This window comes from Urocitellus parryii, chromosome 2, assembly GCF_045843805.1.
Source record: "Urocitellus parryii isolate mUroPar1 chromosome 2, mUroPar1.hap1, whole genome shotgun sequence".
Taxonomy (NCBI): Eukaryota; Metazoa; Chordata; class Mammalia; order Rodentia; family Sciuridae; genus Urocitellus; species Urocitellus parryii.
In genome coordinates this window covers 100,788,776-100,808,893 of record NC_135532.1, presented here as the reverse complement: position 1 = coordinate 100,808,893, position 20,118 = coordinate 100,788,776, and the positions used below count along the sequence as shown (strand labels likewise).

Genomic DNA, 20,118 nt, shown 5'->3' with positions numbered 1-20,118 from the left:
CAGATTGGCATAGTCTGAGTAGGAGAGGTAAATAAAAAGATGCAGTTTAAAAAAAATTTCTCCTTCTATATGTATAAATAGACAAATATAAACAATGAGTATGATATAGGTTAACAGATGATTTTATTTATAATAATTGTATCATAAATTAAGGCTTTTATTTAGAATACTGTAAATTTCATATTTAAATTAGTTTTAATGGCTAGAGAGAAGTACCATAATTAATCAAGTCCTTATTGTTCACTATTCTAAACGATGCTAACATAAACTGTTTTACAAATCAATTTAGCTGTAAAGCCATTGGTTTTGTTTAAAATTCCTAACAGTGGAGTTGAGCAGTCAAAAAGATATCCCCTATTTTCCTAATCTTTTTTCTTTTACTCTTTTTGTGGTGCTGAGGCTTGAACTCATGGCCACCTGCATGCTAGGCAAATGCTTTACCAAGGATCCACATTCCTAGCCCTTTTTAAAGATTTTGATGTGTATTATTTACCATCATAGAGCAATATATATGGCATTCCCCATTTTACCTTTACAGTGATTGTAAATCTTTGCTAATTTTTAAGTGGTAAAGCTTTCAATACTTTTAAAAATATTTGTTATTTATGTTTCGTGAAATTTAACATTTCCTGCACCTATACTTTGCATTTTTATTTTTCAAAGAAACAAAAACGTCAACAGAATAATTTTTACAGCTTTAAGTCTGTGTACATTTGAATTTATATTTGTCAGTTGAACTTGTGTCTCTTTTTCTTCTGTCAAACTAGCTTTATTGACTTTTTCTTAATTTTTCACTTTTCCTTCTGACTAGTTAATTAGTGCTAGACTTCCATCCACCCACTTACTTATTTGTTTGTTTGTTAAGGACCACCACAGTTCTCCCAGGAACACAGAATTAAAACCTGAGTCACTATTCAATTTTCTGACCCTCCCTGAGTTACTTTCTTAAATCTAATGAAATGCCATATCTCATTTACTTACCTATCTCCCATATTTATATTTCCCAAGTTCCTGTATTTAGGTCTCATTTTTATTAGAATTTGCATTGTTACCTGTCTACTATTATTCTTTCTTCTAATTCAGTGTATTTTGTTTTTTAATGCTGTCTTGTTGGTCTGTTTTTACCTGTTCAAATGGCAAGCAGTGCTTTTTAATTTTGACTACCTTACACTGTATTTTGCTGTATTTCTTGATTCATAACCAATAGGATTCATCTCTCTTGTCCTTTTATCTATGGCTTTTGCTTTCCTACTTCCAACACTTGTTCATGATATTTTTTTACCTTCTTGAGTTCATTTTTTCTAAGTTCCGTCTGTGCTTATCTTATAATACTAATATTACTATTTTATGAAACAAGTAAGTCTCAACTTGTAGGTCTTTTTGTGTGTGTGTGTGTGTGTGTGTGTATGTGTGTGTGAAACTTTCCCTGGTTACCAATACCAAAAATAATCTTTGCCTTCTTAACTCCTTTCAGCACTTATCTTAAACCAAAGTTTCATGAAAGGTATTTTCTTAAAGATTTTTAAAAATTTTTTAATTTTATTTTTTAGTTGTTGTAGACCTTTATATGTGGTGCTGAGAATCGAACCCAGTGCCTCAATATGCCAGGCAAGTGCACTACTGCTGAGCCCAGCCTCAGCCCCAGCCCCAGATTATTTTTTTTCTGTACCTGTTTGTCTGCATATCTTAATCTTTTAATTATATGTATATAACCATTTTCTAGTAAACTGTTCCAAATATATTAATTTACCTTATTTGGATAAAAGGGTTTTTAAAATACTCATTCATAGTTTATGAATAAAGTCAGATAAGGTTATTTGTTTTACTGTTGTTAAGTGTTTTGAGTTCTTATTCTGGATGTTAATCCCCTTTTGAATAAGCAGCTGGCAGAGATCCTCTCCCATTCTGTGAAGCTCTTTCTTCACAGTCATAATTGTTTTCTTTGCTGTGCTCAAGCTTTTAAGTTTCCTGCTGTCCCACTTATTGGTTCTTGTTTTTTTTGAGCTGTAGGGTTCTTGTTAAGGAAGTCAGTGCCTGCCCTGATGTGGTATAGTGTTGAGCCTGTTCCCTCCAGTTTCATGTTTCTGGCTTAATTCCTGGGCCTTTGATCTACTTGGAGTTGACTTTTGTGCAGGGTGAGAAACAGTAATCTAGTTTTGTTCTTCTAAATATTTGTTTAAAAGACTATCTTTGTTTGTTTAAAAGACTATCTTTACCATATTTTTTGGCACCTTGTAGAGTATCTGGTGACTCTGGATTTGTCTTCTTGTCTGTCTTCTATCCTGTTGGTCTTCATGTCTTTTTTGATGCCAGCACCATTGCTGTTTTTGTTACTATTACTGTAGTATAATTTGAGAAGCAAATATTTTGATGCACCAGCATCAATCTTGTTTGGGATTGCTTTGGCTCTTCTGGGTCTTTTTTTTTTGGGGGGGGGGTACTAGGGATTAAACCCAGGGACATTCAAATACTGAGCCCCATCTCTAACCTTTTTTATATTTTGAGAAAGAGTCTTAAGTTGCTTAGGGCCTCACTAATTTGTGGAGGCTGGCTTTGAATTCACAGTGTTCTGCCTAAGTCTCCTGAACTGCTGGGATTACAGGCATGCATCACTGCGCCCAGCTTATTCTTTTCAAAGGAATTCGAGGACTGTTGTTTTCTAGCTGTGAAGAATGTCATTGATACTTTCATGGTGGAATTGTATTCAGTCTGTGGTTTTTGGTGTTATGGCCATTTTAGCAATATCAATTCTGCCCACCCATGAACATGGGAGATATTTCCATTTTCTAGAGTTGTCTTCTATTTCTTCCTTCACTGTTCTGTACTGCTTAAAGATGCATGGAAGGTTGTTTAGCCTTATGACTTTCTAAGCAAACATAATATTTTCTATGAAATTTGTTACTTAATATGTTGCAGGGAAGGATTTGTTTCAGATATTTCAATTTTATTTTCATTAAGAGTGTCATTACCATTTTTTTTTCCTCATCGTATCCTTTGAAATTAGCTGCAGCAGTGAAGTCTAATTTCTGTATTACTAGCCCTGTGGGCTGAAGACATTTTACTTACTCTATTGTTTATAGTATACAATAAGCACAACTGTTTCTTTTTCACCACTAGTTTACAAAATTGTATTAGGATGCTGAACCATACATCTTAAGTACTACAAGTTCTTTGAAAGCCTTGTGGTGCCAGGTAGAAAGATTAACTTTTTTATGTGTCTGATACATATGTGATGAATAAAGAAATAAAAGTGTTCAATGAATGATAAAATATTTTCTAGTAAATTATATTTTGTGGAATGAGTGAGTAAGGTAACATTGGGGATTGGAATAGTCACAGAAGTGTTTCTAGACAGTAAATTTCTTAGAACTGGCTTTAAAATTTGAAATATCAGAAAAGTGCTGTCTTGTTTTATGGACTCTTGTCTTTTAAAATCCTTTTATGGAATCCTTTAAATGATTAAAGATAACATCATGTGGACATTTTTAATTTGTCTGCTTTTCTGTTTGTACTTATCTTTTAAGAAAAACATTTTTTAGAAAAAAATTATTGACGAAAGATTGTTGTTTTCCTTTATCTTCCATTTTAAAACTGTTTATTAAAGGTTTCTGGCCTGGTTGACTACATAGTGAGAGATGTCCCTTGAGGATCAGAAAATTGATCATATATGAAATTATTGAGCCCATAAGTGTGTTGAGATTAATGGATTAATGGAAGTATTCAGTGTTGGAAAAGGGGATTCAAATCTGGAAAAAGCTAGAACGAACTTGGTATTGGATTTATATTTGCATCAGCAGTGGACTTAGGGTTTTCTATATATGTAGATGGATACAGAGGCAATATATTTGCGTGCATGCTTGTGCAAGTGTGTGTTGGTGTGTGTGTATGAGAGAGACACTACTGAAAGAGTAACAGAAATAAAGAATGTGCTCAACGAATTATGAGGCTTAATAAAAGTAACGTAGAAGCCAGTTTGAAGAAGACTCTTCTGGGGAAAATTGAGAATAAAAATATACTGTAATCCATTGAATAAAGTAAGAACTCCTGGTCCACATTGAAATACGTAAGAGGAATGCCAAGTAATAAAAGTAGAAAGATGGATGGAATTAGAAAATCTCCATTTGTTGGCCATCATAATAATAGGTTATTCAGGAAACACCAGATGGATCCAAAAACAAGTAGATGAATGATCTGATGGTATATATTTACAAGTTTTATTCTTATCTCACAAAATACTTGTAAAATTACAAAGTGAGAAAGTAACTTCATGTCAGAGAAATCAGGCCTATGCTTCTTTAACCAAGATGTTAAAATTAACTTGGATGATGGTGCATGCCTATAATCCCAGCAGCTCCAGTGGCTGAGGTAAAAAGAATCATAAGTTCAAACCAGCCTTAGCAACTTAGTAAGAACCTGTCTTGAAATAAAAAGTAAAAAGGACTGGGTCTGTGGCTCAAGGGTTAAGTGCCTCTGGGTTCAACCTCCAGTATCCCCCCAAAAAGATGGTGATTAGGCTGATTGCCTCATGTCTTTTCTGATAAAGGATGCACATAGAAGAATGGACTGCCATTTCTCTGATATTCTTGCTGAAAATACATAAGTGAAATCTAATCTTGGAGAAACTCAGACTAAAATGAGGAACAGTCCACAAAATAATTGGCCACCATTCAAAAAATATCAAGGTCATTAGTTAAAGAAGATAGATGTATTATTCCATATTGAGAAAAAATAAAGAGAGGTGACATCTAAGTATGTTTGATCTTAGTGTGGATCATTTTTTTGTAAAAGACATTGTGATAAATTTCCTTGGCATATGTGGATTAAATGGATGATTTGAAACAAAGGCATTTTCTGATTTAGTTGGTTGTACTAAGATTGTGTTGCAAAGTGTCTTTAGGGTGTTTATCATTATCTACATCTTTCAGTGGTTCAGGAAAAAAAATTGTATAAGAGGTAGGGCAACATGATAACTGTGGAATCTCAGTGAAGGATATACAACAGTTCTTCTAGTATTCTTGGGAGCTTTTATATAAATTTGCTTTTATTTAGAAATTAAAAACAAGATTATGGTATGATTTGTTTAATAGTCTGTGTAACACATTGCTTTGTGCTCTGAAAGCAACAGTGAAATCATGAAAACTTTGAAAGTAAATTATCCCTCATGGTGGTGATTGATCCCAGGGACCCTTTACCAGTGAGTTACATCCTACCCCTATGTATTTATGTAATTTAATTTAGTTTTTTAGACTGGTCCCATTAAGTTGCTAAGGCTGGCCTAAAACTGGTAATTATCCTGCCTCACCCTCCCGAGTAGCTGGGATTGCAGGCATGAACTACTGCACCTGGTATCTTTGAAAGCTTTAAGGTGATAAACTATCATCATCAGATATTTTATGTGAAAACTGCTCCATCAACCTATCCAGAATTAGGTAGTCTGCCCTTTTTTACTGAGATGTAAAGTTCATGAGGACCAATATATTTAGTTTTAAAGTATTCCCACATTCTTAAAACACTGTTTAACATTCTGTAAAAATCCCAATAACCAACATGTTCTGAGCATGTATTGTGTGTCAATCACTATTCATATAATTTTTACAAGTCTCCTATCAGTATATAGATACTACTTTTCCCATAAATCAGATGAAGAAAATGGGTACAGGAGAATTAAATCACTTGCCTAGACTCACTAGGAAGTTGCTGAATCACATTTATTATCACAAAATATTTCTTTTTAAATTTTATTTTGAGGCAGGTTCTCGCTATGGTTGCCCTTGAATTTGTGATCCTCCTGCCTCATCCTCTCAATTATCTCAGATTATAGGCATGTGCCACCATGCCTAGCTTTGCTGAGTGTTTAATCCTTTCTTTCTCCTTCTAAATACATATATGCTGAATAAATAAAATGAACAAATGAAACATGAAGTACAAACAATTCAGTGTATTGGGTGAAATATTTAAACTTAGTAATTGAACTATTTCTTAAGTAAGGTCTGCTGCATTTTTTGCTGAAGGTATACACATAGGTCCTCCTCTCTCTCCCTTTTCCCTTTCCCCTCCCCTCCCTCTCCCCACCCCCAGATGTAGATGTGATACCCACCCTAAAGACACTCTGCAACACAATCTTAGTACAACCAACTAAATCAGAAAATGCCTTTGTTTCAAATCATCCTTTTAATCCACAGATATGCCAAGGCTTTTATTGGGGGGTGGGGTTTGCAGGAGATTGAACCAAGGACACTTTACCACCGAGCTACATCCTCAGCTCATTTATTCTTTTAAATTATTATTATTATTATTATTATTATTATTATTATTATTATTTTGAAATTCTGAGACAGGGTCTCACTCAATTGCTGAGGCTGGTCTTGAAGTTGGAATTCTCCTGGCTCAACCTCCTAAGTTGGTGGAGTTACAGGTGTGTACCCCTGCAGCCTGCTGCAGGGTATTCTTTTTGATGATGATTGGAGGTGTTAGAGGACTTGGATCTTTAGGAGTTTTTTTGAGTTTGTATTTTTACATAAAGTATATGAAATTTAAATGTGCATTAAGTGCTGGTACTTTTACTCTATGCAATTCACATAATTGCAATCAATATATTCAGTTGTTGGCACTCTGTATCTGAGGACTCTGTCTAAAGATTTGACCAATTGCTGATTGAAAGTATTTGGAAAATATATAGTATAGAAACTACTTACATTGTATTCGGCATTATAATTAATCTTGAGATCATTTAAAGTATATATACAAATACTACCCCCTATAAAGGAATTGAATACAAACTGATACTAAAATCCCTCATTGATACCAATGTTCAATTGTGGACCACTTCTAGTGCTCTAGGAAAAGCATCCATATGCCCTTTTCAGTCTATTTTTTCTAGGTGTACCTGCTATTCTGCCTTTTCTAAGACTAGTTCTCCATGCTTTTGAACTTTATGTAAATGTATTTATGATATTTTATTTAGTCCACTTTGATTCATTAGTTTGTACAGGAAACTTTGTGTTCTTAGTTATTTGATCTTTTTAAATGCTTCCCAGTGTTCCATTGTATAAAATACTCCTTTTTATTTAGTTTTTCTACTATTATGGACATTATTTTTTCAGTTTTTGGTTATTATGCAAAAAAGATACTATAAACATTTTTGTACAGTTCTTGTTTTAAAAAAATATTTATTTTTTAGGTGTAGATGGACACAACACAATGCCTTTATTTTTATGTGGTGCTGAGGATCGAACCCAGGTCCCGCCCATGCTAGGCGAGTGCTCTACTGCTGAGCCACAATCCCAGCCCCTTTTGTACAATTCTTTACATGTATATTAGTATGCATTTTGTTCACATATATCCTGAGGAATAGAATTAATGATTCAAAGGATATATGTATGTGTAAATTAATTGAGCACTTCTAAACATTTCGCCAAAATGATTATATTTGTATCCTGCCAGCAATATAGAGGAAGTCCATTTGTTCCTTTTTTTTTTAAACTAACAATTGATTTCATCAGTCATTTCTATTTTAGCCTTTGTTTATTATTATTATTATCATCATCAGTAGGTTTCAAGTACCTTATAATTATACACAATAGTGAGGTTTATTGAGACATATTCATATGTACATATGACATTTTGTTCCAGTTCATCTCCTGGTACTTCCCTCTACTCTCCCTCTATCCTATCCTTTCATCCCTCTTCCTCTGTTGTTCTGGTCTTCCTTCTACTTATTTATATATTTTCCATTGCTGCATTATAATTGTACATAAAGTAAGACTCAGTGTGATATGTTCATAAATAAGCATATAGCATAATTTGTTAGGCTTTATTCCCCAGTTCTTCACCTTTCCCTCCTTCCTTCCTTTTCCTCTACCCACTACTTTTACTCCACCATTTTCATAAAATTTCCTGCTTTTATTCTTTTTTTCCCCTTTAGCTTTTTTCTCTTCAAAAAACAGAAAATATGTGACCTTTGACTGTGAGTCTGGCTTATTTTGCTTAGCATGTTCTCTAGTTTACCATCAAATGACATAATTTCATTCTTCTTTATGATTGAGTAGAACTATATTGTGTATGTATGTTACATTTTCTTTATTTTCTGTTGAACACCTGCTTCCATAACCTGACTATTGGGAATTGTGCTGTCATAAACATTGTAATCCATGTAGCACTATTTTAACCTTTCTGATGGGCATAGTGTGGTGTCTTATTTTTGTTTACATTGGTATTTTTCTGATGTTAAATGTCATCAAGTACCTTTTGGTAAGTTTTATAGCTGTTTTTACATTGTCAGTTTTTTTTTCTCAAACTGCTCTGAGAAAGTTTCTCTATATATTTGTAATCCAAATCGATTTCACCATTGTTTTTTTTTTTTTTGAAAATTGATCATTCTGAAATGTCCACAAAAATGCAGTGTCTCTAAAAAGAGATAAAGCAATAAGGAAGAAGTGCAAAGCTGGAAGACCTTCACTACTAGATTTTAAATCTTACTGTAAAGCTACAGTAATGAAGGTAAATTGGTATTGGCACAATGACAGATCTGTGTGAGAGAGTACAGAGACACATATGTCAGCTGATTTATGATAAAGAGTCTTAATTCAGTGGGGGAAAGATGATTTTTTTAAAAAAATGATTCTGAAGCAATTGCTTTTCTGTGTTTAAAGTCTTTCATTTTGATTAAGACTGAAGTTGTTGATTATTTTCCTTTATAGATTGTGGCTTTTGTATTTAAGAAATTGTTGCTAAGCTCAGTTTCCCGTGTTTTTTCTGCTATTACATGTAGGTCTAGATCTCTTTTGAGTTTATTTTGAATGTAGTGTGCAATAAGGATCAAATGGTTTCTGATGTATTTGAAATAAGTTGCAGATATCATGATCCATAATCCCTATAGTTCATGTTGTATTTTCTAAGAACAAGGAAAGGAAATTCTCTTATGTAAGTATTATATGATTATCAAAACCAGGAAATTTAATATTTACAGAATATTATTATCTAATTAATAGCTATACACATAGCTTTATAGTTGTTTCAGAATGTCTTTACATCTATTTTTCTAGTCCAGGACCTAACCAAATACATTTATTATGTTTAGTGTCTGCTATCTTCAGTAGTTCCTTGTTCGATCTCTGATTTTTATCATCTTGATATTTTTGAAAAATATAAGCAAAAGCATTTTATAATGCTCTTCAATTCATTTGTTTCTTCCTGATTAAATTCAGGCTATGCATATTTGGGAGTTATATATAATTAGCACTTTCTCTTAAACATGAATTTCATAAGGTAGAATAAGTGAAATGTATGAGACAATACATAGAAATTAGACATCCCACAAAGTTGAGGCAGATATCTACTTGTTAATGGAATAATTTCCTAAGTTATAATATTTGGGGGGAGAGGGAGTTACATTGTTCATGTTCCATGAGGGAAACTATGTCTTGTAGGATTAGTTAATTTTTAGGGGTCTGTGTTGCGCTACACCTATGCTAGAGCTAGCATGTAGTTGGTATGACAGCCTGTTTTGGGGTTCCTACCTAATGGTCTAGATTCAAGGATAGGGCTGATAATGGTAGAATAGAACTCTAGAAACTGGTTACTATCTAGGTTACTAAGATTATTGAGATAGATTCATTAATTCACGGTTTTTTATTTTTTTTTTAAAGAGTTGGGGATCAAAATCAGGACCTTTTACATGCTAAGCATTCTTCACCTGAGCCAAAGTTTTGTTTTTGTTTTTGGCAGTGTAGGGATCAAACTGGGGCCCACGCATGGTAGGCAGGCACCCTGCTACTGAGCTACAGCTTCACCTTTAAAATTCTTATTTTAAAAATGTCTTTTTCTGTAAGCTTGAAAGAAACTCGATTTGCATGGAATAAATAGCTTTCTCAGAAAAGCTTGAGAAAAACTCCTCAGAGTTTTCAGAACTGCAAAATCATACTTCTAAAATATAAGCTAATTGATTGCATGTGCTCTTTTGATTTTTGATTATCTCTATCCTTTACTATTCATATATTAGGGACAGTCATTCTGAATAACACCTTTTTTGGGGGGGGTCTTTCTGTTTCTTTTACTGTGTAGTAAAGTTTCTTTTATGTAGTAGGAAAATTGTTTTTGTGATAATATAGATAAAATATAGATAGGCCCTAATTAGAAGAAGCTGTTTTTAAATTTCTTATATTCCTTTCTCCCTTTATAACTAACACTAACAAGCCAATAGATGAGATCTATGATTGTTTTAACCCTTTTTCCCCATGAGGTTTTCTTTGTATTGCATATACACTGTGTATATTGAAGTATGGTATATGTAAACATTCTTACACTTGCATAGGTTTATTTGTTGTAGTATTATTTGTCATAGTAAAACAACGGAAGCAAAATAGATGTCTATCAAGCCGGGCATGGTGGCATATGCTTGTAATCCCAGCAGGTCTGGAGGTTGAGACAGGAGGATGGTGTGTTCAAAGCCAGTTTCATCAAAAGGGAGGCTCTAAGCAACTCCATGAGACCCTGTCTCTAAATAAAATACAAAGTAGGGTTGGGTATGTGGCTCAGTGGCTGAGTGCCCCTGAGTTCAATCCCTGGTAACCCCCCGCCCCCCAAAAATGTCTATCAATAGGTTAATGGATAGATAAGTTAGTATACTAGAATATAGCAGCATTCAAGAAAGAATCAAGACTTCCATAGATTGAGTACAATATATATTAATAGTGAAAATAGAATGTTGCGGTACTCTGCACAAACAAAAGTAAATAGATAACATTGATGTACACACATTTATTTCTGTGTGTTTAAATGACTCTAGGAGGACATATAAAGACATTTCGGAATGGCAAATTAAGACAGCAGTGAGAGATACCACTATATACCTATTAGAATTGCTGAAATCCAAAAAGCTGACACTATGAGTTTCCTGACAAGGATTTGAAGCAACAGAGAAGTCACATTCATTAATAGTGGAAATGTAAAATGATACTGCCACTTTGGAAGATAGTTTCAGAAGAAACTATCAGAAGACTGTTTCAGAAGAAACAAGTCTTTCTGAACATTCCAACAGTTGTACTCTTTAATGTGTTAACAATTGATTGTGAAATTATGTATATACACACAATATAAAATTATGTCCACACAAAGACTTGTGAATGTTTATAGCAGCTTCATTCATAATTGTTAATCAGTAGTGATCAAGATGTTCATCATTATTTAAATGGATAACAAAATGTAATGTGTCCATACAATTGAATATTGTTGAGCAATAAAAAGAAAATCACTTATTCAGCCATTAAAAGACATGGATAATTCTTAAAATACATATTGTTAAAATGAAAGATGCCAGTTTGTAAAGGGTACATACTGTTTGATTTCTTTTTTATGAATATCTGGAAAAAGAAAAAACTATAACAAAGATTCTTTAAAAAATTTAGTGGTGGCAAGGGAATGGGTTGAATGGGTAAAGTTTAAGTTTTATTTGAGGCAGGGTCTACCTAGGCAGGCCTCAAATTTGTGATTACAGGGAAATATAGGATTACACCCTGCCTAGCTAGCATATGGGGTTTTTAAGGTGGTAGAACTCTCCATTGTGATACCATAATTATGAATACAGAACACTATGCATTTGTCAGAGCCTGTATAGCTTTATAATACAGTGAATGAATTTTGTTATCTGTAATATGCTGGACATGTATTTCCTTGTTCTGTCCATCTCAGGGCCTAGAAGCAAAGATACCTCAGTAGCAAAAGGCCAAACCTAGTGTTGCAGATTTTCATCTCTAATATCATTCTCTAGTAAAAGGAACCATGTCTTTTTGTAGTATTGGTTAATTTTAGGATTGAGCTAGGAAATATACAAGGTGAGAGTCCAGCAATTTTTAGGTGCTTTAAGTATTCAAAGATTAAAAAACAAAATACCCGCCGCCCCCCCCCCCCCACACACAGTGATAGGGAAATATCAAATGGACACTCAACTGAAATGACCAAGCTTGAAAAAACTTTAAAAACAAAGTAAAATGGGGCTGGGGATGTGGCTCAAGTGGTAGCACGCTCACCTAGCATGCTTGAGGCACTGGGTTAGATTCTCAGCACTACATAAAAATAAAATAAAAGATTTTGTGTCCACCTAAAACTAAAAAATAAAAAAAAATAAGAAAAGTAAAATGATATGAGACTATATCCCAAAGTAGAAAGTAAATGTTGATGAGTCCATATTGATTTAAATGAGCAAATAAATAAATGATCAAATAAATGGGTGAAAACAGATGTGGAAGAATGTAAAATAATTTTATGTAAACTGACTTTCAAGGAAGTACAGCTTAATTTCTTACCCCTTAACTGTGAACTATGTGTAGTAATTTTATTCCAAAGGGTACAGTAAGATAAAGGGAGGAAAAGTTACTTTATAGTGGAGAAACCTAACTAAGGCTACAACAGACAACTGATTAACTTCAGCATCAACAATGATATGTCATGTTAATAATGTATGTTATTTAATGTTAAGTTAATGCATCCTTAATATGAGATGATAAAAATGATGCCTTACTTTTTCTGTCTTCTTCCCCCAAGGTCATAATCCTAGTCTAGTAATGATTAAAAATGCTTGACAAGTCCAAGTGAAGGATCTTTTGGAAAATACCTGATTGGTATTCCTTAGAACTGCTGAAGTCATCAAAACACAAGAGAAGCTAAGAAACTTTCCCAGAAAAGAGAAGCTCGAGTAAAGACATGATGACTGAATATTATATGGTGTCTTGGATGGGCTTCTAGGGCAGAAAATGGTCATTAGACAAAAAATAAGAAAACCTGAATAAAGAGTATACATTTTTATTAGCATATCAATATTGATTTATTATTTGTACCAGACATACTATACAAATACAAGTTGTTAATAAGAAGGGTAACTAGATGTCAGATATATGGTAATTTCCTGTGCTATTTTCATAATTTTTTTTTGTAAATCTAAAACTGACCTTGGAATAAAATTATTTAAACAATAATCAAATGACCTAATATGTATTCACCCACCCACAATATTGGTTTTAGGGCCATAAACTGTTAAGAGAAGTGAAGAGAGTACTACTGAGGTACACAGTAATAACCAAATACAGGGAGCAGGTACTGTAACCATGAATAGAAGCCCTCCATCTTATCTTTTGTAGTGTTCCTCCAGTGCCCTCTATTTTTAATGCCTGATACTGCAGTAGATGGTATAAAAGTAATGTTTCCAGGGTCCAAATCCAGAATCACAAAACAAGACAAATAAGAGTGGATTTGGAGAAAAGGGACATTAGATAATTGGAACACGGTATAGTAAGAATGAATTAAGTTACTCAAAAGAAAATATTTTGATTGAGAAGAAAAGATGCATGGGAAAGACCTCTAGGTAACACTAACATTTAAAAAATATGGTACAGGGAAGGAAAAGGTATCTGAAAGATAAGGAAGAAAATCATGTCGACTGTTAAAGAGAGTTTTAAGAATCTCTATTGCATTTAGCAATGTTGATGTCGTTGATGTATTTGGTGAAGCACCAACCATGCAATTAATATAGATAGAAATGAATAGAATTTATAGAACTGGATGAAATGACCACAAACTGTTTTTCCAAATTACCCTTGACTCTAAAGATGAGACATAGATAGGGTGTAACTAGTATTAACTTAAGAAATAATTGGGGGAAGGGGATGGTATGTTAATTAAAAAAATGTAAACTTCATCAAGGCAAGAACATTTCTATTTTTTTTTATTATTGTATTCCCAGTACCTAAAATAGTTGCAAATATGTTCATTCTGTATTCATTGTATGACTAAGAAATATTTGAGTACTTCTCAATAGGGAAGAGTTGAATAAATGGTATTTCCCAGAAGTATTTTATTGAACAAGATTTCTGAGGCAGAGGATGGCATAATGAAGGACATGTCAAGAGTAGGCATGGTTAAAATATAGCATGGTTAAAATATTATTGTTTTATATCATATCTAATTAGTTTTTAAACTTTGTTTTCATATCTCATATGTATAAACTTAGGTTTGATTGTTTACACTATATTTTTGTTGTTGAAAGCAATATGTAAAACTTTTTTTGTTAGGGAGTTATCTTATTTTGCACTTTTTAAACCACCAGTGATTGACAGTATGTTTAATTTTTCTATTATAAAGTGAAAAGTAAGCCTGCATTTAATGTCATTTTAAAAATCTTTTAATTTAGTCTACAAATAAGAAACCTCGAAAATCTCCAGGAGAGAAGAGCAGAATTGAAGCTGGAGTGAGAGGAACAGGCCGTGGAAGAGCTAATGGGCATCCTCAACAGAATGGTGAAGGGGAGCCTGTCACATTATTTGAAGTGGTGAAACTGGGGAAAAGTGCAATGCAGGTAAATTTAAAGTGTTTTTGTTTGTTGTTTTCTTTTTGTTTCATGCATAAAAAGAGATAGTAAATAACCTATGTGGAATGTCTTAGTGTACATATTGACACTTTTTTTTTTTCCCCTGGGGATACTACAGATTGAACCCAGGGTCATATACTTGCTCAGGACACTCTTCCACTGAATTATATCTTCAGCCCTTATATTCTTGATTATCATGAAACCATAGATTTTATTCTATAAGGTTTTTGATTTGGTTTGGTTTGTAAAGAGCATTGGGAAAGACAGTTTGTTGAATAGTAACATATTCCTTAGATTGTGTTCAATAAGTTGACCGGTATTAATAGGAGATACAAAAGAGGATTTTTATTGCCTTGTTACAGTTTTTAGATGTGATTTTATTGCAGAGTAATTGACAAAAGAAAGGGTGATCTTTTATAACCTTTTTTACTCTCTTTTATCTCTTCTCATTTACTCAAGAGATATCTTAAGTATTTTGTAAGAGCATTATTTTATTAACTTCTTAGTAATTCATTATAATCATAAACCATAATTGTTTTGACGATTCCTTGAGTATGTATTATATTCTTCACTACTATCAAAATTATTAGTCATTATTCATGTATTCATACATATTATTATTCATACATATTCTATGTATCTTTTCATTTTAAAATAATAGAAGTGAAATTATTTGGTTAAAGAATAGTGGGTTTATTTTGTTTTGTCTTGTAGAAGTAATAGGGCTTGAACACAGAGCCTTGCACATGCTAGACAAGTGCTTTACCACTGAGCTATGTCTCTGTCCCTTTTCATTTTAATTTTGAGACAGGGTCTTACCAAGTTGCTGAGGCTGGCCTAGAAGGTGGGATCCTCTAGCCTCAGTCTCCTGATAAGCATGCACCACCATGCTCAGCTAACGGGTTTCTTTCTTTCTTTTTTAAACAGTATAATACAAAAATACCCTATTCCTCTCCAAGGATTTAATCTAGTTTACCTTTCACTAGAAGTATAGCAGAATGCTCACATTTATACTAGTGCTAGCAATTGCATATTTTGTATTTTAAAATTACCTAATAATATGAAAGTTGGTATTTCACTATTTTAATTTGCACTTTTTGGTCACCAAAGATTGATGTTATGTTAAATCTATCTGATAATTGACTGTTTTATTTCATTTTCCCAGTTAGTGTGACAGTCATTTAGGTAATTTATGTAACAATAATTACTTGTGGCACTTACGCAGGTTTTCATTAGTAAAAAAAAAATTTAATCTGTATTTCATTTTCAGTCCATAAAGGAGCTTAGTGTTTATTGCTTTTTATGTATGTTGTCAAATTGATGTGTACAAGAGTCTTGGAATTTATATGCTGAGGGAAGATCATGAAGTAGTGGCATGATTCTAAATGGTAAATACTGAATTCCCAGTTATTTAAAACAAAGGGTGACAATCTGTGAATTATATATGTATAATTTAAAAAGAGATAAAGTGATCTTTAGCCATTAAGCTTGAAAATTTTATCATTATATTTTAATAGAAACATTGGTAAGCTACAGAAATACTAATTTTTGAGATTAACTTTATTGCTTCTCACCTTTATGTAGAAACACAAGTAACAGAAAGATAAAGGGTTTTTATCTACAATTTTAATAATTTCATTTTAATATTTATTTTCATTTTTATGTGAAGCTTTATTGTACCAGATAGTTACATATTGTAATGATAATTTTAATGCATATTCTATTTAAATTGAATGCTAACATTTTTATAAGTATATAAAGCAGGGTTTATTTAAAAAGGGGTAACATCAACTTCTAATATGAATAAAATTTTATCATCTATATATGAAACAAAATACTGACCAATATAAATTATTTTTTCTTTTATCCACATGTTCAATTCTTCATCCTGATTACTTTTCCCTAAGAAAACTGTTTGATACTGTAATTCTTTTACTTAAAATCTTTGCGCCATATTTTCTGACAGATAAGAATTAATAATTAGGACTCTAGAGGCTTCCATAATTTGGTTTTAACCTACTTTTTCAAGTTTTTTTTTTATTCATCTTTTGAAGTCTGCTCTAAACCTTTTTTTAAATTTTTTTTTGTGTTTTATTATTAATATTATATTTTTTCTTACTAGGTATATTCACATTAATCTAAAAACTTATATAATATCGTTTTTCACTTAATAATTTTCTAATAAACTTGTTGCTGAGCACAAAGGGAATGCACATTTAAAAAACATACAAGTGTGTTCCATTGACAGTGGCACAGCAGTTTCACAGTTTATTACATCCTGACAAGATAAAATGATATTTTAGTTAAGTATTAAAAAGAGAAGACAAACAGATATCAGTGTATTCAGAAATAAAGCAAGTATTTCTGTGGTTTATATAGAAGAAAACTACAAAATGATGTTCAGGATTTTACTTAGAATAGAGAAGCACATTCTTACAGCCAAGAATTTGGTACTTGTTTGTTAAAATTGCATTATGAAGAATAGTGGAATAGACTCCGACTTATTTTATGAAGCCGTAGCCTAATATTAGTTTCCATCCCTGAAAAGGAAGCTAAAGAAAGCCACTGATAACTAATGCGAAGGCTTATATTTATGGTGACTATATATTTCAAGTTGTCCTTGAGACTCTTTTTATACTTATCGCCCATGCAGTTATTTATTTATTTAGTTAGTTTTTTAAAAAATAGATGTAGGTGGACAGAATGCTTTCATTTCACTTGTTAATTTTTTTCATGTGGTGTTGAGGATCAAACCTAGTGCCTCACACATGCTAGGTAAGCGCTTTACCACTGAGCTACAGCCCCAGCTCCCACCCATTTAGTTACTTATTAATATAGATCCTTAAATATTCAAAAGGGTCTTAGTTTGGATTATAATTCATATTAAATTCCCATTTTTAAGAAATCAAAGGATGATGGAAGAGAGAAGACATAGTCCTCATAACAAACCCTTGATTGAAATGTCTGGTAATGTGGTGTCAGGGTAAAAACTTCCATTGTTATTTTAAGAAAGGAAGATCTAAGCCCATATTGTTTAATCTGAATCTGCAATGCCAAGCTCAGTAGGAACAGGTAATAAAAACATTAGATGTGGGCTGGGGTTATGGCTCAGTGGTACACTTGCCTTGCATGCGTGAGGCCCTGGGTTTGATCCTTAGCACCATATATAAAAAAAATAAAGGTATTGTGTCCACCTACTACTACAACAACAACAACAACAACAACAAATTAGATGAAGGGCAATGAATAATAAAATACTAGCAGAATGAAAGAAGCAATTCTAATTAAAAAATAGGGCATAAATGAAACAAGAAGGGACAGATTTGAAAACTGATCAGTCTTGAAAGTTGAAAATAAATTTTGAATCATAAAATTCAAGAAGTTAATTTTATTAAAGAAAAATACTACATTAGATGCCTTCAAAAGGAGAATTCAGGAATTAACTTTCATTAAGCATTCATTTAGAAAGTACCCAGAGTAAGAAAAATGTTAAAAAATATCTAAGAGCTGTTTAGAGACTTTGGTATGGATTAGATGGTTTCAAAATAGGGTAGAGGAAGAGATCAGAGGGAATTAAAGAGACAACCATTTTGAAGAAGTAGTTTTACAAAATGTCTAGATAGGGCTGGAGCTGTGGCTCAGCGTACCAGCACACGTGAGGCACTAATAAAACAAAGATATTGTGTCCATCTACAACTTAAACAAAACAAAAAGGCAAAATTTCTAGAAAAATTTCCCTACATCTAATGTTTGTTCTAAGGAGTCTTGAGCTAAAAAAGTGAAAATAGGGGCTGGGGTGGTGGCTCAGTGGTAGAGAGCTTGTCTAACATGTGTGAGGCACTGGGTTCAATTCTTAGCACCACATATAAATAAATGAAATAAATGTCCATTGACAACTAAAAAAATGTTAAAAAAATTTAAAAAGTAAATAATTACACAGCTGCAAGAGTATATTATGAACAGAGAATATTGAGGAAATCTTGAAAGATTTGGTTAAGGATTTGTCCCGTGTTCTCTTGACTACAGTGCAATTAATGTTGAAATATACAATAGAATAAATTCCAATTATATTATACTTGGAAGTATAAAAAGATACTTGTGAAATGTCAGTGTTAGTGAAAGTAATGTTAATGTAAATGATGGGACCAGCTAAAGTACTACTTGAGTAGATGAGTCCTCTTAAGTGTATTAATGTTAAGTGACAGCAGTAGAAGGAAACTAACAAAAGAAAAATGAAAAACCTAAAGTAATTTGGAAGAAAACAATAATGAAAATACAAGTAGAAGTTAAAGAGAAAATGGTAGAGAAGGTCAACTGAATCCAAATATATGAATCTAATAAAATTTTAAGATGTTGAGGTTTTATTTTATTTTAAGAATTCAAAGGTGAGCCAGGTGGAGTGATACATGCCTGTAATCCCAACACTCAGGAGTTCAAGATGGGAGGATCACAAGTTTGAGGCCAGCCTGAACGTAACCCTTTCTGAAAAAAATAAAAAAATAAGAAGGGATGCAGGTGTAGTTCATGGTAAAGCACTCTTGGATTGAGTATACAGTGCTGGGGGAGGGGTGCTGCAAGAATGGTTTAATATTAGAAAATCTTTTGTACTATAATGTACCAAATAATCATATTACAGGAGTAAAAAACCTATACTTATCTGAATTGTTGTAGAGTGTTTAGAAAAATCATTTGATAAAGTAGATCTGACATTCATGATAAACAAACCTTTTGATGAGTTGGGAATACGGCAGTACTTCATATCCTAGTGTAAATTATTTCTCCAAAATGTACAGTGCACATCATGTCATTTTTAACAGTGAAATATAGATGTATTTCCAGGACCTAGCATTATCAGTACTCTACTATACTGGAACCCCAAGCCAATAAATTAAAACAATAATAATTAAGTGGGCTACGACTATATGTCAGTGGCAGAGCGCTTGCCTAGCACATGTGAGGCACTGGGTTTGATCCTTACACCACATAAAAATAAACAAATAAAATAAAGGCATGCTGTCTATAATTAAAAAAAATTAAAATAATAATTATAACAATTAAAAAACGATAGATATAATAATAAAAAAGAGTGATAACAATTGAAACAAAGATGTAAACATATCCTTATTTGTAAAGGAAACAATTATTGTCTATATTGAAATTTCAAGAGAAACTCAAGATATAATGAGCAAAGTTTCTGGATAGGAAATTAACATTAAAAAATGGGTGTACTTCTGTGTAGTAATAATAACCAATTAGAGCAAGTAATCAGAAACAGCATCTTATTTAGTTCAAGTTAGAAATAAAATTTTAAAAGCACCTACAATTTTTTTTTAAAATTCTGGGTAGAATGGTATAAAATAGTGTCTCATACTCATCGATCATATTGAGTCATATAGAAAAGGTCTGACAACACCTATAGGCAATAAGATGTGGAATAGCACCTAGTAGAAGTCCAAATCTATTTAACTACTTTGGAGAAAATTTTATTAACATCAAGGTAAGTTGAATAATCTATTATTCAGTTTTCATTCATTCAGTAAAAATTTAATGAGTTTCTATACTGTAGTAGGTTTACCTCCCCATCTCTTTCTGTTCCCTTTTCCCATTTCTTCCCCCATTTCGTCCACTCCTTTCTGCCCTTTAAAGAAAATCAGTTTTAAAAAAAGACTACTTTAAAAAACAAAAAAACAGTTTTTGTGGTGCTGGGGATAAAACCCAGGGCCTCATGTATGCTAAGCAAGTGCTTTACCACTAAGCCA

General features: G+C 32.6%; 1 protein-coding gene across 3 annotated transcripts in view; it reads left to right on the top strand.

Moving 5' to 3' along the window:
- The window catches only part of Stag1 (STAG1 cohesin complex component), a 372,311-nt gene that overhangs the window by 128,553 nt on the left and 223,640 nt on the right, over positions 1 to 20,118 (top strand). For 2 of the 3 annotated variants that reach the window (XM_077795277.1, XM_077795281.1), the window contains one exon: positions 14,183 to 14,347. In XM_077795277.1, the coding sequence (XP_077651403.1) occupies positions 14,183 to 14,347 (165 nt within the window). Of the gene's footprint in view, positions 1 to 14,182; positions 14,348 to 20,118 lie in introns of those variants that run through there. The other variant, XM_077795278.1, reaches the window with a different exon arrangement.